Source organism: Malaya genurostris, chromosome 2 (assembly GCF_030247185.1).
Source record: "Malaya genurostris strain Urasoe2022 chromosome 2, Malgen_1.1, whole genome shotgun sequence".
Lineage (NCBI taxonomy): Eukaryota > Metazoa > Arthropoda > Insecta > Diptera > Culicidae > Malaya > Malaya genurostris.
Genome location: NC_080571.1, coordinates 131,482,405 through 131,502,848, shown reverse-complemented (window position 1 = coordinate 131,502,848; position 20,444 = coordinate 131,482,405). Strand labels below are relative to the sequence as shown.

At 37.6% G+C, this 20,444-nt stretch overlaps 1 protein-coding gene and 1 long non-coding RNA gene across 5 annotated transcripts in view; both read left to right on the top strand.

Moving 5' to 3' along the window:
• LOC131431038 (basement membrane-specific heparan sulfate proteoglycan core protein) overlaps window positions 1-20,444 on the top strand; it is a 746,275-nt gene that overhangs the window by 202,327 nt on the left and 523,504 nt on the right. For all 4 annotated transcript variants that reach the window (XM_058596469.1, XM_058596470.1, XM_058596473.1 and 1 more), the window contains 3 exons: window positions 5,209-5,854; window positions 5,915-6,077; window positions 6,222-6,376. In XM_058596469.1, coding sequence (XP_058452452.1) covers window positions 5,209-5,854; window positions 5,915-6,077; window positions 6,222-6,376 — 964 coding nt within the window. The remainder of the gene's footprint in view (window positions 1-5,208; window positions 5,855-5,914; window positions 6,078-6,221; window positions 6,377-20,444) is intronic.
• Window positions 17,826-18,444, top strand: LOC131431039 (uncharacterized). The gene is made up of 2 exons (XR_009229630.1): window positions 17,826-18,097; window positions 18,179-18,444. It is a non-coding gene; the product is annotated as an uncharacterized LOC131431039 (long non-coding RNA).

Sequence of the window (20,444 nt, the reverse complement as noted above, 5' to 3'; positions counted from 1 at the left end):
ATTCCTATGTCGTTCTCTGTATATTGTACTTTGCCATTCATATGCTCGTCATAGTACTGCTTCCAAATATCGATCACCTTGTTCCACCACGTCCGTTGGTGAGAAGGTTACCACTGGTATCTCTGCTCATTTCGTCCTGTGGCGTGCAGCCTCTACGTGAGCAGTTCATCTTCTCATAGAACTTCCGTGTGTCATTTGCCCGGTACAGCTGTTCCATTGCTTCGCGATCTTGGTCTTGCTGATGGCGCTTTTCCCTCCGAAAAACCGAGTTCTGTCTGTTCCACACCTATTTGTATCCTTCACTCTTACTCGATCACTCTCGTGCGGTATTGCAGCATGCTCACCCTTGCTGCATTCTTCTTTTTGACCAACTGCTGACATTCGCCGTCAAACCAGTCATTTCCTCGATTCGATAGCCTCGTAACTAGTACAGTTGCAGCAGCGCAACTTATGGCGGACCTTATATTGCTCTAGCCATCTTCAAGAGTCGCTGCGCACAAACGGATCTGCCGTTGGTAGCACTAGTTCCAGTTGATGCTCCTATTCCTTGGCAATACGAACGCTACGTAACTTCTCGAGATTGAGTCCCGGTGTTCCTGTGTGACGAGTGTTGCGCACCGTCGATAGTTTTGAGTGTATACAGTGATCGATTTGATTTTCCGTATGTTGATCAGGTGATCTCCAGGTGGCTTTATGAATATCTTTGCGGGGGAAGCAGAGCAGGTGCTTTGGACTACCATTCCTTCAAAGTTCAAAGGGAGGCTTCAAAGTTCACGCATCATTGGCTGTTGTCATTTGTTGCCGCGTACAGGCTCTCCAGCCCGATCACAGGCCTGTACATTGCTTCCCGGCCTACCTGAGCGCTAATGTCGCTGATGACAAGTTTTACATCCCGTTATGGGCAGCTGTCGTAGGTTCGTTCCAGCTGCGAGTGGAATGCTTCCTTAATTGGGTCTCGTCCCATGAGGGCAGTGCACGTTCATAATGCTCACATGAGCTTCAATTCGCACATCCTATCACTGATTGACTACCACACAATCACGCGCTGGCATATCTTTCCCAACACTACAAATCCCGTTCCTAAAACACTGGTTGTGCCACAGCTCTGATAACAGGCAGCCGCTCGATACCCACTTTTCCACACTTTCTGTCCCGTCTAAAAAAGTTCCTGCAGTTACTACGACATCGAACCCGCTAATTTGAAGCTCTCGGTCGTATACTGGGAAGCCAAGCGGTATGCAGTTCCTTGTGCCAAACTTCCAAACTTAGTCCTTTATTCGTCGCCTAGGTTTTGCTGCTTATTCAGAGTATCAAACGTAACGAAATCAAACAGTTAATATTGATATATTGTATTGTTGAAATTATCATGAATATTTGGAAATCCAAAAGTGTATATGATTGATTTTATGTCTCATTATTGAATCAATAGTTCGTGATTCAATTCATGTAGATTATCTGCCAATTTATTCGGAACGATTTAGCTTTAGTTTCAATATTAACACAGTTTATGCCAGTTTGAGTTTATCAAGAATTCAAGAAGACTTTCAATAAAAAAAATTCTCATAAGATAATACAGAGGTAAGGATGATATTCTCTAATAAATAGCAGGTGCTTCTATATTCAATTGTTTGAAGGCAATTAGTTAAGCTTTAGCATTTTATTGCCTTTCTCATATAGAAAGGTTATGCAATCACTTGAAAAACCAACTAGTAAAAATTGTCAAGTGTCATATACCATTCGACTCAATTCATCGAGCTGAGCAATGTCTGTGTGTTTGTGTGTGTCTGTGTGTGTGTGTGTGTGTGTGTGTGTGTGTGTGTGTGAGTGTGTATGTGTGTGTATGTGTCAAATAATCTCACTAGGTTTTCTCGGAGATGCCTGAACCGATTCTGACAAACTTTGACTCAAATTAAAGGCCTAATGGACCCATATGTAATTCCTGAAATTCATCCGGATCCGACTTCCAGTTCCAGATCCGACTTCCGGTATCCGGTTCCGGAAGCACCGCAAATAGTGGTCATATATACCAAAATGGATCGCACTCACTTTTCTCAGTAATGGTTTGACCGAATTCCACAAACTCAGATTCAAATGAAAGGGCTTTCGATCCCATACAGAATGCCAGAATTCAAACCGCATCCGACTTCCCGTTCCGGAGTTATAGGGTAAAGTGGGTTAAATATTGTACACCGTCACTTAAACCGGAGCAATTCCAGAAATGCTTAGCAGAGCATCAGACTCGACCTTTTCAGATTTGGATGAAACTTTGCACATGGCTTCAGGATGGCAAACCATAAGTTCTGAACCGATGGAGAGGTCAATCCGACTCACGACTGATTTTTAAAAAGGGCGTATGTATATTTGCATATCACAAAAATTGCCTTCTTCAAATCGTTGTAACTCGGAAACCGTTAGTTGTACAAAAATGGCACTCTGAGAAAAATATACACTGAAAAAAATTGATATTTTTTCTCAATAATTTCAAGATGAACCAAAAAAATAAATTTAAAAAATCAAGGTTTCGATTTTCTTGATAATTTTTTTTAAGCTCTTATTAAAACCTACAGATTGATGGCTATCCCATCCGTGCCTTTTGAAAAATGAAGAAGTTACAGCTTAAACAATTTACAGATATATTCGAAATTTCAGGTTTCAGTTCAATTTCAATAACAGCTTTAAAATGAAAATTATCAAAAAAAATTAACACCCGGATTTTTGTTATTTAACTTTTTCGGAATATTTTGTAATTATTGAGAAAAAAAAATCAAATATTTTTTTCAGTGTATATTTTTTTAGAGTGCCCAATCGATTTCCTCCAACTTCTACCTGAACGCCATTTTTGTACAATTAACGGTTTACGAGTTACATCGATTTGAAAAAGGAAACTTTTGTGAAAAGCAAAAATACATACGCCCTTTTTAAAAATCAGTCGTTAATGGTTTACGAGTTACAACGATTTGAAAAAGCAACTTTTGTTAAATGCAAAAATACATACGCTCTTTTTAAAAATCAGTCGTGAGTCGGATTGACCTCTCCATCGGTTCAAAACTTATGGTTTGTCTTACTGAAGCCATGTGCAAAGTTTCATCTACTCATTCCTGGAATTGCTCACCGGCGAAACAAGAATCGTAAAAAAATTTCAAAACTGGTCTCAAAACTACACAAAACGATAGTCATTATCAGCAGGCAACTAAACAAATCTATCTATCAAGGCTATAATGGTTCCCGGCATCCGGTTCCGGAAGCACTGGAAATAGTGGTCATATATACAAAAATGGATCTCACTCACTTTGCTCACCGATGGTTTGACCGATTTCCACAAACGTAGATTCAAATGAAAGATCTTCGGGTCCCATACGGAATTCCTGAATTTAATCCGGATCCGATTTCCGGTTCCGGAGTTAAAGGGTAAAGTTTGTTCAATATTGTACACCGTCACTTAAACCAGCGAAACAAAACACGTAAATTTTCTACACTGGTCTCAAAACTACACAAATCGATAGTCATTATCAGTAGGCAACTAAACAAACCAATTCCGGCTATCCTGGTTCTCAGTATCCGATTCCGGAAGCACCGGAAGTAGTGATCATATATACCATATATATATATATATATCATATATACTCACTTTTCTCAGCGATGGTTTAACCGATTCCTAATAACTTAGATTCAAATGAAAGGTATTCCGGTCCCTTACAGAATTCCTGAATTTCATCCGTATACGGCTTCCGGTTCAGAAGTTACACCGTGATGTGTAACTTAAACTGGCGGAACAAAGACCGTAAAAAATGTTGTAAACTGGACTCCAAACCGTCAATCCTCGAGTCAAAGGAAAGTCATATGGTCCTACCAAAAATTACTGCATATTTTCGGATATAACGAACAGTTGAATCGTCATTTAGAGTGCGATGGCAAAATTGTATAAAATCTAAATAAAAATTTGAATTAAAACTAGTACAGTTTGTACGTCATGTTAGTTGGAGGCCGTACGAATCGATTTCGATTATACTGGTTCTCGCGTTCCGGTGCCGGAAGTGCATATAATAGTGAATCCACTTCGTTTTCTTAAGGATGACCTACGCGAGAAAAGCACTGTTTCATTCTGTATGTTAATGCACAAGCAATCCCTTTCAAAAATCGAAAAGAAAATTTTTGAATAGAATACAACAATATTATACATAAGAAAGGCATTATTACACCAATAGGTGGATAAAAACAGGTTTCTTATTTTATTTTGTTTGCATATCTAGGTTATATTCTATACACGAGCATTACTTATTAACGATTGCCTGCTAAGTTTTTGAATATCTTATATAAATCAAATCAATATAACGATTAGAAATTGTTGTCATGAGCTTCACAAACCAAAATTTCTCTAGCTACTTCGATTCGGTTTCGTTTCCCTCTCATTATTATAACTTTTCTTTGTTGAGAAATTAAAAATGTCAAATAAATGTATTAATAAGAACAATGTCACACAACGAAAGAGCAGTAAATAATAGAAATTCTTGTTTATAATAACACATGCGCTATCTAAAATAGTAAATATATAAACTAAAATTGTTTTACAAATCAGTGGAAATATTATGAGAAGAATATTATTACTTATATTTATAACCTAGAGCCGTGACCTCTATCATTAATATGATTCCGTTAATTGAATTACTGCATTTTTACGCGAAAGATTGAGTAAATTATGAAATACTCAAAAGTACAAAATTTTAATTCAGCCAGCAGTAATTTAGTAAAGTCTGAAATGTTCAAGTTAGCAAAAACCAGCAGCTGGCAAGCGTTTACATTATGCTGGTAGCAAACTTGTGCAGGATACTGAAACCAGCATGCTAAAAGCCAGCAGCCGAACTTTTTCAGGGTGCCCGGAAATCCGAAAATTTGAAATTGATTTTGTATTCTTTACAACAAATAAAATTTGCAAAATCAAAAACACATTTGGCATGCGAATTATGTTTTGGGCCCGAATATACTCTCGACTGCCCTGGTCAGCAGTAGTGTAAACATAATGGATTTTCGCTCGAACTAATCTCGGTGTTTCTCGAAAACCTTTTAATAATTCTTGATTTCATGAATAGTTTTACATTCATCTCTCAAATTAATATAATAACATTAAACTCTTGATGCAGCATTTTAATGCGTGACTCCACTTCTTCATACTTAACGAAAGTTTCCTTTTTTATATATGTTTTCTTGCAGCATAGTGACACAGACTTAGTATTTGACGATATAAGCTTGCTATCTTCAACCGTTGATGTTCATGATGAGCACAAAGTGCTACAGGATCTCTCTAAACGCAGAAATAACGACATCGATGAAGACAGTTTGTTTGATTTGGGCGGCTTTGATAACAACAATATTATGATTAACGATGACAACATCGATGCCCATGTTGAAGATAGAAATGACAGTGGTCGTGACGAGAATGATGCACTTGTTGACAACACAGCGGTTGGTGTGAAAAACCCTGAATACGAGAGCCAAAGTTGGTTAGTGCGAAGTGTGCACAGAATCAGACGCAGCATCGGAAATTTATTAAGTGATAATGGTAGTTCAACTCGAAAGTCAGAGAAAAAAAATATTTCAAAAAAAATACTCAATAGTAGTAGTAATGAATTAAACGAGAATAAGAAAAGCACCAGACTGAGAAAAGAAAAGCACCAAGCAGAGAAAAGAGGCAAGAAAAGTAAAAATTCATATAAATTATCTCATGTTACTGGTAAAAGACAACAAACACGAGAACAACCTCTACGACTAAAGAGGCATTACGACGCTTTGGCAGATGATGAAGACGCAGTGTCGGGCTCGGGTGGACATCCTTCTGGGTTTGAGTTTGAATATGCATGTAAGTTTGTGTTAAACTCAAAATGTTTGGATAAGTGATTATTGTCTTTTATATTTTTAGATAAACTAGCTTTAACGGTATTTGAAACCTATAATAAAGAGCTCGATGATAAAGAAAGTATCCAATTCAAACATGTAGCGAAGGATGTGGCAGAAAAATTACATACTTTGCTAAGCGACTTAGATTCTGAGGCTGCGTTCATTATCACCGTACATAAGCTTGAGTGAGTTAGATTTCCTTTCATTAATGCTCTCATTTTTCGTCCAAATGTATATACATATGAATTCAACTTGTATACATTTCAATTCAATTACTCGAGAGAAGCATCAAAATTGATTTGGATTTAGAACTCAGTCTTTGTTTACAGGCGCAGTCCGGATAACGAGCGCGAAACATTCGTCACATTCGAAATCAATGCAGATAAGAGCTTATCAAAAACCGTTATTGATAATTATCTTCGTGCCGCAATTGAACATGGATACGAAAACTTCGACATGAAAGGATACAGTTTAACTGCTGAAGGTAATATCGTAATAACAATGATAGAAACGAATTAAACACGGCAGCTGAGTTGGCCGCCGAGGCGACGCCAGCTGAGTTGGCCGCCGAGGCGACACCCGCTGAGTTAGCCGCCGACCCGCCGTCGGTAGTATTGTGAAAAATATTGATTAAGAGCTTCGAGAAAAACATACACAGCTATTGCGTTATGTTTCTTGCAATCAGAAATAATTACTAATGTTTTATGATCGATTTTGCTGTTCAATATATAACAGAAAACAATGGCGTAATTTTCCGCAAAATCGCAAATTATTAAACTTTCGTCTCCCTTCAAATTTTTTTTCACATATTAAAAATATGAAGTTTGTTTTCGAGCAATGAAAAAATGCATGTGCCGCTCAGCCATAGCCGAAGCAGAAAAAAGTTAACGCCGGAGAGCTTGGATCGGTCGGATCGGCATAATGCGGATAGCCTTTTAAGCCCGTATCCGAGCGATTTGCGCTGCGGTACGATCCGCGCGTGCGGGTCGTAAATTCAAAATTCACTGCTCCGAAAGTATTGATGTTTCCACTCTGAAACTTTGCCAAGATTGAGTTAAACCCCTTAGGCTTCATTTTTCAACAAAAAAGAAAGAAAAAAATTAGGCCCATTTTTGAATTTTTTTTTTTATTTGTTTATTAATTATAATTTTTTTCATTATATTAACTTTAAAGTTCGTTTTATGGAATCGATTATTTGAAAGCTAAGGAAAAGACGCACATTTCATGTCTTGGACGAATTTTTCTCGAAAATTCCGCGTTGAAATAAAAAACCTGTTTTAATTCACCTAGTTGTGTAATTCTGTCTTTCTCATTTATAATATTGTGGTATTCTATTAAAAAATTTTTGCCTTTCTCATATAGAAAGGTTATGCAATCACTGTGAAAACCGACTTTTGAACCGAGACCCGGAGGGCCGAGTGTCATATACCATTCGACTCAGTTCGTCGAGTACGCAAAATGTCTGTGTGTGTATGTGTGTGTGTATGTGCGTATGTGTGTATGTAACATTTTTTGCACTAACTTTTCTCGGAGATGGCCGAACGGATTTTCACAAACTTAGATTCAAATGAAAGGTCTTGTGGTCCCATACAAAATTCCTGAATATTATTTGGATCCGACCTCCGGTTCCGGAATTATGGGGTAAAATGTGCAAAAAATTGTGAAAATAAGTGCACTAACTTTTCTCAGAGATGGCTACATCGATTTTCACAAACTTAGATTCAAATGAAAGGTCTTGAGGTCCCATAAAAAATTTCTGAATATTATCTGGATCCGACTTCCGGTTCGGGAGTTATGGGGTAAAATGTGCAAAAGAGAAAATATGTGTTCTAACTTTTCTCATAGATGGCGCGACCGATTTTCACAAACTTAGGTTCAAATGAAAGGTCCTGTAGTTCCATGCGTTATTCCTGAATTTCATGCGGATCCGACTTCCGGATCCAGAAATATGGGGTAAAGTGTGTTAAAAATTGTATACCATCACTGAAAATGGGTCAAACCTCAAATCTTTTCCAATTTGATGGTTTTTATCAGTAGACGGTCAAACAAACCAATTTCGGTTATTCTTTTAAGAATCGAAGAAAAAAAAAATTTTGTCTTTCTCATATAGAAAGGTTATGCAATCACTGTGAAAACCGACTTTTGAACCGAGGCCCGGAAGGTTGAGTGTCATATACCATTCGACTCAGTTCGTCGAGTACGCAAAATGTCAGTGTGTGTGCATGTGTGTGTGTATGGGTGTGTGTGTATGTAAGGTTTTTTGCACTAACTTTTCTCGGGGATGGTTGAACCGATTTTCACAAACTTAGATTCAAATGAAAAGTCTTGTGGTCCCATACGTAATTCCTGAATTTCATCAGGATCCGACTTTTGGATCCGGAAATACAGGGTAAAGTGTGTTAAAAATTTTATACCATCACTGAAAAGAGCGAAAAAACGTTACAAAGTTTTCTAAATCGACCTCAAACCTTTTCCAATTGATAGTTTTTATCAGTAGACGGTCAAACAAATCTATTTCGTTTATTCTTTTAAGAATCGAAGAAAACTAATTTTGAAGAATACCACAGTATTATATATGATACTATGATTTATATGAGAATGGCATCATTACACCACTAGGTGGATTAAAACAGGGTTTTCTTTGATTTTTGAAAGAAACCAAGAGATTGTTTGTGCATTAACTAGTATAACACACAGAATAAAACAGTTCTTTGATTGCGTAGGTCATTTTGAAGAAAACGAAGTGGGTTCACTATTATATGCACTTCCGGCACCGGAACCCGAGAACCGGTATAATCAAAGTCGGTTCGTACGGCCATCAACTAACATGACATACAAACTGTACTAGTTTTAATTAAAATTTTGAAGATTTTATACAATTTTGTCATCGCACTCTAAATGACGATTGAAATGTTTGTTCTATCCGAAAATATGCAGTAATTTTTGGTAGGACCATAAGACCTTTCAATTGACCATAAGATTGGGAATAACAATTTAGAGTCCAGTTTATAACATTTTGTACGGTTTTAGTTCCGCCAGTTTAGGTGACGGTGTACAATATTGAACACACTTTACCCTATAACTCCGGAACCGGAAGTCGGATCCGGAAAAAATCAGGAATTCCGTATGGGTCCGGGAGACCTTTCATTTGAATCTAAGTTTGTGGAAATCGGTCAAACCATCGCTGAGAAAAGTGAGTGAGATCAATTTTAGAATATATGACCACTATTTCCGGTACGTCCGGAACCGGATACCGAGAACCAGGATAGCCGGAATCGGTTTGTTTAGTTGCCTACTGATAATGACTATCGGTTTGTGTAGTTTTGAGACCAGCTCAGTAATTTTTTTACGTATTTTGTTTCGCCGGTTTATGTGACGGTGTACAATATTGAACACATTTAACCCTCCCTCATTAACTCACAATACATACATACATACACACACAAACAAACACACACACACACACACAGACATTACTCAGCTCGATGAACTGAGTCGAATGGTATATGACACTTGGCCCTCTGGGCCAATTTTCACTAGTCCGTTTTTCAAGTGATTGCATAACCTTTCTATATGAGAGAGGCAATAATACGTGTCGAATATTTTCGAGTTCTTTACCGAAAAAATATAGTTAGATGAAAAAAATGAAATGCCCCATATATATATATATATATATATATATATATATATATATATATATATATATATATATATATATATATATATATATATATATATATATATATATATATATATATATATATATATATATATATATATATATATATATATATATATATATATATATATATATAACTTATCACTACAAGCACTCACTTTCACACTCAATTACCAAAAAACAGGATTGTGTTCGTTGTATCCATGTTAAAAAGCAGTGTTATGACTTCCATTGACAATAGTCATTATTGCGTCGATTCTAGTGTTGAGTATTTTGTTGATTGTTGTGGGATATTAGATCCTAGCTTTTTCTCAGTTCTTCGGCGGCTCTTAATCCATCTTTTTATACTCCAAAGCTTCATCAGCTTAAGTTTGTGTAGCTTATAAACAAGCTCCCTACTCTTTTGAAAAATAAGGTGTGGTAATAGGATTTCATCTATATGCCTGGCTATTCTGGAAAATAAATAAACAGAGTTCTCTAAGTTTGTATTATTTATCGGATGTATGATTTTGATATAGCCTGTTTGTAATTTTGAATCATTCATATTCATATCATTCAATATATTTTATTTCTAGAAACTCTAACTTTCATCATATTTTTGCCTTTCTCTATAGAAAAGTATTAGAATTGCTGAAAAAACCGACTTTCGAACGGAGCCTCGGAGACTCATAGTGTCATATACCGTTCGACTCAGTTCGACGATATTGGAAAATGTCTGAGTGTGTGTGTGTATGTGTGTGTGTATGTGTGTATTTATGTGCGTGTGTGTGTGTTTGTGTGTGTGTGTTTGTGTGTATGTGTGTGTGTGTGTTTGTGTGTGTGTGTTTGTATGTATGTGTGTGTGTGTGCACTCCGGACTTCTGAAGTCCCAGCCATTTGATCTTCGAACTTAAACAATGGCCTAACATTAGCTTTTAAACAAGTGTAAGTTTGTTAAAATCGGTTCAGCCATCTCTGAGAACATTGAGCGCGTATAAATATCTTCGAAAAGTGCACACACACATACATTTTCCGATCTCGTCGAACTGAGTCGAATGGTATATAACACTATGGGTTTCCGAGGCTCCGTTCTAAAGTCGGTTTTTCTGGCAATTCTAATACCTTTCTATAGAGAAAGTCAAAAAGATTCTCACAATCGATATTCCCAATTTCGGATTCAACAAAAATTTGCACCGTCGTTTAAAGGTCGATGTCAAAATGTTATAAAATCATCAAAATTTGAAAAAAACTAGTAGAGTTTGTACGTCATGTTGATGGCCATACGAACCGACTTCAATTATGTTCGCTTCTCGGGTTTCATAGCGGGAAGTACCTACAGTGAAGGCACTCTTTTTATTTCATCATGGATGGCCTATCCAATCAGAGGTCTGTTTCATTCTGTAGGTTATACTAGTAATTGGACAAAGAATCTCTTGTTTCATGAATCGAAGAGAAACATTTTATTTATTTATTTAAAATTTAATAAATAAATAAATAAATAAGTAAATAAATAAATAAATAAACAAATAAATAAATAAATAAATAAATAAATAAATAAATAAATAAATAAATAAATAAATAAATAAATAAATAAATAAATAAATAAATAAATAAATAAATAAATAAATAAATAAACAATCTCTAGTTTCAAGAATCGAAGAGAAACATTTTGAATAGAACACTACAGTTGTAACACTATATGAGAATATGATTGATATGAGAAAGGCATAATGACACCACTAGATCACTTGAAAAAGCGACTAGTAGAAATTGGCTAAGCTTCACATACCATTCGACTTAGTTTATCGAGCTGAGCAATGTCTGTGTGTGTGTTTCTGCGGTTGTGTGTGTGTCTGTGTGTGTGAATGTGTTTAATAGTCTCACTAGGTTTTCTCGGAGATGGCTAAACTGATTTCCACAAACTTAGATTCAAATAAAAGGTCTCACGGTCCCATACGCAATTCTTGAATTTTATCCGACAATATTTGTACACCGTCACCTAAACTGGAAACAAAAACCGTAAAAAAATCTAAACTGGACTCAAAACCTTTATTCCCAATCTTAGGTTCAAATGAAAGGTCTTATGGAATTACTGCTTATTTTCGGATACAATAAAAATTTAAATCGTCATTTTGAGTAAGATGACTCGTCGACTCAGTTCGTCGAGTACACAAAATGTATGAATGTGTGTATGTGTGTGTAAGTATGTGTTTATGTATGTATGTAACATTCTTTGCACTCACTTTTCTCGTAGGTAGCTAAACCGATTTCCATGCACTTAGATTCAATTGAATGGTCTTCTATCCCCACACGAAGTTCCTGAATTTTGTTCGAATCCGACTTCCGGTTCCGGAATTACAGGGTGATATGTGCAAAAAAATTGAAATAAGTGCACTTACTTTTCTCAGAGACGGCTGAACCGATTCTTATAAACTTAGATTCAAATGAAAGGTGCAATTGTCCTATACAAAGTTCCTGAGTTTTATTTTATTCCGACTTCCGGTTCCGGAGTTACAGTGTGATTAGTAAAAAAATCGTATTTCAAATTACTTCCTCACTTTTCTCAGAGATGGCGTGACCGATTTCAACAAACCTAGATAAAAATGAAATGTCTCATTGTCTCATATAAAACTTCCAAATTTCATCTGGACCCAATTTACGATTTCGGAATTATAAGGTGAAGTGTGTTAAAAATTGGATTCCGTCACTTGAAGCGGTGAAACAAAACACGTAAAAAAAATTTCTTAGCTTGCCTCGAAACTGTTCCAATCGGTAGTCATTGTCAGTAGACAGCCAAACATTAATTTGGCTTTCGATTATACCGGTTCCTAGATTCCGGTTTCGGAAGTACAACTTTTCGTTTCCTCAGAGATGGCCTAACCGACCGGAATACTGTTTCACTCTGTAGGTTATACTAGCTTATGGACAAACCTTTTTGTTTTTAAGAATCAAAGAAAATTTTTTTCAAGAATACCACACAATTATATAAGAATATATGATGAGAACGGCATCATTACACCACTAGGTGGATTTAAATAGGTTTTTAAATTTATTTCGTAATTTTTTGTTTGTTTTTTTGGAAGTTCCTGTTGCGATGCTCAGTTATTCTTTCCTGGATTATCCTAGTTAAGTTGTTATAGGAGGTCTTCTTATCTAAGATGCCAGTTCGTTGATACTGCTTCCCGTATATATTTCGAAGTCGGATGAGTTTCTTGATGACACTGTCAATTTGAAAAGAGGAACTCGGCATATGTTGTACTGGAACCATCCTATCACGAGCGATAGTGATTGAATGCTCGAAGGAAGATAGGGCCGCATCGATTTCCATCGAGGAATCTAGTGGCAAATCGATATTAAAAAGTTGGTCGGTGATTTGTTGAAATTGGAAGTTTCTGGTGAAGATCCCAACGTCAATATTACTGGAAAATGGTCGGAAGAGAGCTCGTTGAAGACAACCGGAGAGCTGTCTATGGCGATGTTGCTGAATATATCCAAAATGGAATGAACTCCCGATCTGGAGAGTCGCGTTGGTTGATTCGAAGCGAGGATTCTGTACTGTCCAGCTTCGTAATCTTCGGCAAGTACAAATCCGTTTCGATTCTGTCTTTTGTTTCCCCACAGCTCATGCCAAGCGTTCAGGTTCCCAGCAATGATGAATTTGTTCTGTTGTCGAGTGAGCATAGCCAGATCTCGCTTCAATGATACACACGTACCATCTCGAAGATTTGTTTGTTTGGGGCAGTACGCTGCAATGATGATGATGGGTCCCATTGTCGTTGTAATCTCAATTCCGAAGGCTTCTATAAGTTGCAATTTGAAGGCAGGCAGAAGCCTGTGCTGAATGAATCTTTTAATTATAATGGCAACTCCCCCTCTTCTGGTGGTTGACGTTGGTACTATCGATTTTGGTCGCATCCTTTGGTTCCTGTGGTTTCGCAGGAAAACCCCCCGGGTGACAGAGACCCGTCGAGTGACCCGTATGTTTGTCATAGACAAACGCGGCCCTCCGTGAGCGAAAATGGTGAATTTTACGGAAGAGAAAAAATAGAGAGAAATAAATGTTGCAACAAACGGTGAAGATTTTTCTTGTTCTTGATGGAGCATCGTCAAGAGGTAGGATCAGACTTTACGAGGAAAATACAATGAAAGATTACAACTGAAGATTGATGTTTTAAAGGTATTGATGTATAAGAAGCATATAGGAACAATCCCGGCTCGTCAACACATCCCAAACTGAAACCTCGGGAGGTCTACCTCGGGCTCTGAGGGATTCCAGTAGCACCGATCAGGCGTCGCGATACTCTACGCATGACCACACGACATGCTCGATGTACTAAAAGACCGTTCAGATAAAGCTCTCAAATGTTTCCGTATTTTCCCCTGGATATATGGAGAATGTCTTCCTGGCTTCATCGCCCGGAGAGCTTCTATTGAACTTAGACTGTACTTGTCAATGAAATGATGGTCTTTGGGCAAGGTTTCAATGATCTCAAGGGTGTACTGAATATAAGATAATTCTACAACGTAAACTGAAGCCGGATCACCGAGTTTGTTCAAAGCGGTGATGTTCTGATTGAAGATGCCGTAGCCTATGGACTCGTTGATGTTTGATCCGTCAGTGTAAAACATGTTCTAAATTCATTATAAGAAATATTTGGGACCACTTGACGGCGTACGTGATCCAGGATTCACAAATCTCTGCTCTCATAGATGTGTCGAAAACACAGTAGAACTAGTAGAGGTATCCGAGAAATGAGCACGGCTGGGAACGAACGAAGAAGGATTAATATTCTGAGCTATGTAAACAAAATACAAGGACATAAAACGGGTCTGAGAACCGAGCTCGACAAATCTTTCGAAGTTTTCAATCACCATTGGATTCAAGATATCGGATCGATATGAGCGATTCCTGAATCGATTTGTCAACGGTAGGACGCCCGCCAGAACTTCGAGACCCATCGTATGAATTGATTGCATGCAACCTAAACAATACGCAAACAATGATGCTGAATTATTTCCAGCTTGATGAAATGAGTATTCGCAGGGGTTTGGAAGCAGATGCATCCGTATTGCATTACGGATAATATCTTTGTTTAGTACAACATGACCAGGTCTCCGCCTTGATCCAGTTAGTGTACGAAGAAAGTTGATTCTCTGTTGGCAGTTTTACTTCAGATACCTAATGTGACATCCCCAGGTGCCTTTGGAGTCGAACCAGACCCTGATATATTTTAATGTATCGACGGAAGGTTAATTCTATAGAAGGAATAGCACTTTTTGATCCTCAAAAGTACTCCTCCGTAGGGATCATCTCGATCCAGGCGGATAATGTTGAAATAGTGGAAGTTTAATGACGCAATTTCAATTTGTTTACTAGAAGTTTGAAAGTTTCTATTTTTGGGAAGATTATTCTACAATTCCACTGTAAAACAGTGATCGAATCCAGATGGACCTGGATGGATGAGTAAGCCATCGAATCGCTGAAAGAAGGGGCCATTTTGCAGTCAACTGCTTTAAAAATGTTTTTACTGTAGGTATTGAAGCCACTAAGCGACTTTTAGGAGGATCAGAAATATTAAAGGTGGTAAAAATCCAGTCCAACATATCAGAGAATTGTATGAGCCCAGTATCTAGCTGGCTCTCTGTCGAGTTTTCAGGGACATTTGGGGATTTTGGTGTCCCGGTAAGTAGTGAGGATTCTTCTCAGAATTGAGTTTTCCAAGACCAGGAACTTTTTGCTCGGAGCTTTGTCTCCACTTCCTCTAAGTGTAATTTTTGAAGGTCCATCAGACGACACCTTCAAACCCTTACTAGGGAGCTTATAAGAGGATTTGTTTATCCTTTTCCTACAGCTATGGGGGACCGCCGAAGATGCACCTTCCAATCAGTCGTCGGACTCGCTCTCGTCAGTTGACAAGCAGGTATAGATGTTCGTTGGCTGCTAAGGGAGGTGGCACTCTTGAGTATATCAGCAAAAGAACGCCTGAAGTGTTCCTTCAGGGAACATTTCATTCTATCTTTGCGCAGTTTGTATGCGAGACATGCCATTAGGTCATATGGACCATCCTTACAGTAAACACACTTTTCAGTACCCTTACCACAAGAGCCATCCGCGTGAGCCTCCCCACAGTTAGAACAACGGGGCTTATTCTTGCAATGGAATACTGTGTGTCCTAGGTTGGTGCAGTTCATTAAACGCGGGACAAAAAGGCGAACAGGGAGGCAAACTCGGTCCAGGAGGACGTAGTTAGGTAATGTCGAGCCAGTAAAAGTCGCCGGATACGAGTCTGGTTGGAGATTTGACTTGGTAACATCCCCGGGATCGACACTGAATGCAATCGCTTGCAATCCAGTATATTAGCGTTCTTAAATAAGGGGTTTTTAAAACAACCCATCCCGTACTTAAGAACGTCTTCACAAGTCGTATTAGCATCGGTGACAACACCGTCAATCTCGACTTCAATCTCGTAAGCCTGTTTTTATTTTTAAAACAACCCATCCCGTACTTAGGAACGTCTTCACAAGTCGTACTAGCATCGGTGACAACACCGTCAATCTCGACTTCAATCTCGTAAGCCTGTTTTGTCGTGAATACGACTTACTTTACTATGGGGTGCCTTTTCAAAATTAGCCATATGGAAGAATGGGCAGAACTTAATCGTGAATATCTCGTCTTGTATTAACGGTAGCAACATAATTCTTTCACCATTTCATTAAAAATATGATCAGGAATTGAGGATATTTTGAACTGTGTGAGATAACCACAAACAACTCAAAAATTAGGTTTTCTCCAACTTTGAAAACAACGCGGAAAACTCTTTACTTTTGCTTGGGTTTTTCGCGCAAGGACGACGATTTTGAGGTAGTCAGGTACATATCTTCAACTGACTGCGTATAAAAGGGGAACTGTGGTGAAAATCGATCATTTCTTTTCGTGCGTTCGATGGTAGCAGACGTCGTGGGAGTTAAACCATCAACCAGCAGCGACGGAGAGTGCACCTTCTACGTGGCTAAAACCTCAAACGCTCAAGTCGCAACTCTCTGAAACTGGATTCTGGAACTATTTTGAGTTTCGAAATTGCAGTTCTAGAATTGAAACTGGATTCTGAGTCTGTTATTGGTTCTAAATTTAGTTCTTGAACTCAGGATCCAGTTCTGTATTCCAGACTTCTTCTATTCGGTTCTTTTTAGAACCATAATAATACTCCTAAAGAATTATGCGGAAATTTACTTTACTGTACTCTATAAAACCCATTCTGGTAGTCATGGCGAAAAATCGTCTTCAAGTTTTAGAGCTTAGTTCTGGAATATGGGTTTAGAATTCAGAGACTGCTTGCTGAACTAACTAAACTCGTCACTCTTCATCACGAACGCTTTCATAAAAAGTTCTTTTCAGAACCACCATTTTTTTTATTATAAAGAACTATACTGCTTATTTCATAATATTTAATCGCGTTTCAGAATGTTTGTTGTAACTAATTTGTAATTTAGTCTAGGCGCATCGTTTTAATTTCTAGTAATGAAAGAGGGGAAAGTTGCACAATTCAAACAATTGATCAACTACCAATTCGAATTCGGAAGCATAAACAAAGCGTGTCATTTCGTATTCACGACATCCAGTTATGTCTCTGACATTACACACCCGTACTTTTTTCGTTTTCATTAGTTTGTTTCGAAATGCGTGGACTTTCAGCAGAACAACGTCGAAAAATTGTGTACGTGCACAGAAAGCGGCCTGTCACTGAGAAAGATAGCAAAAATGGAAGGTGTAAGTGAAAAAGCCGTGCGAAATGCAATCAGGAAGTTCGATGCGGATAAACCGAAAACGGGTGGAAAAGAGGTCCTGCTAACCCTCAGTTGGATAAACGTATACTGGAGGCGTTCATGCAAAAGAAGGAGGTTTCAGTTGGGGATGTGGCCAAAAAAGTGGGCATTTCGAAGTCAAAGTCTTCGTGCTAAGAACGTTTGAATCTTCGAACCTATAAGAAGCAGAAACAACCAAAACGTAGTCCGAAACAAGAAGCATCGACCACAATATTATACGGTGCGAGAAGGGCAAGTGTTAAACCAGTCCGAGACATCGATTGAAGTCGAAAAATTTGGTGAGAAAGCTATGGTCTGGCAAGCAATTTGTAGCTGCGGTAAGATTTCGAAACCCTTCATCACCACTGCTTCAATGAGCAGCGAAATATATATCAAGGAATGTTTACAAAAACGACTTCTACCCATGATTCGAAGCCACAAGGACCCTGTTGTCTTCTGGCCAGATCTTGCTTCTTGCCACTACTCGAAATCAACGGTAGAATCGACGACACGACCTGCCACTCGACTATTAAAACTGTATCGCAAATTTAACTACCCCTCAGTAACTGGTAATGTCAAAACGAAATCGCTTGAAAAAATGTTGGAACTGGCAACACAAGTTGGTAAATTATTGATTTTGAAAAACAGTTACCAGTAGCCTTGGTAACTACATAAGAAATGTAAACAAAAACAAGAGATTCTCACTTAAAACGAAACCACTGAGTGTAGTTGGCCCGCTGGCAGGTATTAAATTCATTATTTCAGAGGGTTTTGAGTCATTTTGGATTATTTTTTTTAATTTTCGTCTTTTTTTTAATGAACTAGAACATTTTCGTCGCTGCCACAGAGAGGAAGGCTTTCATCATTTCATATTCATAGCTAGAAAGTTGTATTGTCGGGTGGTAGTGAATGATTTGCCTATGGGTACATTTACAGCGCGCAACTGTGTTTGGAACTCAAAATAATGCGAATTAGGAACATAAAAAAATTGTTTTATGCAACTATTGTAAACAATGTTTTTTATTGAAAACAGTTTACTCGTAGTAAAAGGACATACAAACGAAAATAAAAATAACATGATATTGAAAGAATCGGTTGTCTTTTTCTGACAAAATCAAAATGAAAATAATTATTTAAAAGCAAAAGTTATTAAAGCATGAAATAAAAATACATATATTTTGAAAATAATTCAAGAATATCTTAATTTTTTTTTACCACTAGCGTTTTTGAGAAGTCGAAAGTGTTTCTCACTGCAATTTATTGTTAATTTCGTTTGGTATTCCGTGGACATGTCTTACGACCGTCAGAAATGAAGTGAACAATCAACTAAATTATGTATATCCAAACTATTTATCTACCATCTGGTTTAAATTTACATATTACTGTTCGTAGGAAACGAATAGAAAGATACTGGATCTCCTTCACGACTGAAACACACAGCAACGCAACAACGTCTTCCCATTATCGAAAATATTTTCCTGACCTATCAAAACTAATCATTGCATGCTGCCACTGTAATTCTCTATGACTAACAAAATACATATTTAAAAATGAAAGAAAAAAAAACATGGTAACTATCACATAGCAATTAGTCAACAAACTAGAAGATTATGCTACAAAAAGAATTATGAATATTCGGACTTCTGTGTATAATATAACAAGATCATTGTATAATTTAGAAAATGTAAATATATTTTCTACATAGATACGGTAATTACGGTATACGATCAAAACCTACGTAGTAATTATTAATTGTATATAATAAGAAAAACAGTGGAAGTAATCATCTTAAAACCGCTTTAGTTTCCGTGCAAAATGTCGCATTTCCTCACTCTGGCTGGTTTGGTAACCGTGGAACTGCAGGATAATGACTTGTTAAACTGCTCTATTTGTTTGCCCATGTCCAGAAGCATTTTCGAAGTCGGCGAAAGAATGTTAACTGCAAATAGAAAATTTTTATTTAATAATAAAATTCAAGCACTCACCTGCACTCAGCTTCATCATAATTTGCATCGATGATGATTAAAATTATTTAGTTGCTCTCCGGAATTCACTAAATAACCGGAAAAGACACAAAAATAAAGACGGTGGAATTATTCCACAACAATTTTAAACTGTTTGTTTATTTATTCTGGTGCTCCTTGGTAACTAGTTCATAGCAACCTAAACAGTGTTGCTCGAAAAGTTAGTTTTTGTCATTTTCAAGGGGTCGCTATATTTATGGTAACTGGTGGTAAATCGCTCACGAACACTTTTTATTCCGATTTTTCTTCGGAGTGTCTGGTCGTGTCGTCGGTAGAATGGTATACTACCAAAAATATCTCTTTCGTCCCAAAAGACATGAATCCACCAAATTGCCCACAACTTCGACCAATTGAGGAATTTTGGGCACATCTTAGGAAACATGTCTCTGCAGCCGAAACCATTCACCGTTCGAAAAAGATTGGAAAAAAGTGTCAAAACTTGTCGCCAAGAAGTCTGTACGGAATTTAATGAGGAACGTTCGCAAGAAGATGCGCCAGCTAGTTTACAATGGCTATGTAGCAAATGTTGAGAATAATATTCTGTTGTTGTAGTCTAATATTATCAGTATATCGAATAAAATTTGAATATCTAACACTTGTGAATTATTTACAGCGAAATCAAAGTGCGTCCATACTTTCTGGGACAGTCTTTAGTATCGATGACATATACCATATCCTTGAAGTGCCAAACGTATTCAGCAGAATAACTCTTTGGTGAAGTATCAGCTGCCGTAGAGAATACAGTCCCATTAGCTGAGCGAATGGCATGTGAACCTCGGTAATTCTTTCCCGCTCTGTCTGTAGCTTAGTTATGACGGTTTTTTCCTTCGTCTCTCTCCTAAATGGAATGTGGAGATTTCCATTTGAAGAATTATTTTATCTTGAGGTTAGCGTATGACAACCACCATTCTATCCAGGAACAGCACGTTGCGGAGAACCGGAAGGTGCATAGACATTACAGATTGTCGTGTCTTGAACTCTCAGTGCGATGAGTTGCCCGTCTAGACTTTGCCCGACGTGAGTCCTGGATTTGTTTTCTCAGAGCGATAGCGGTGCCTTTTCTCATG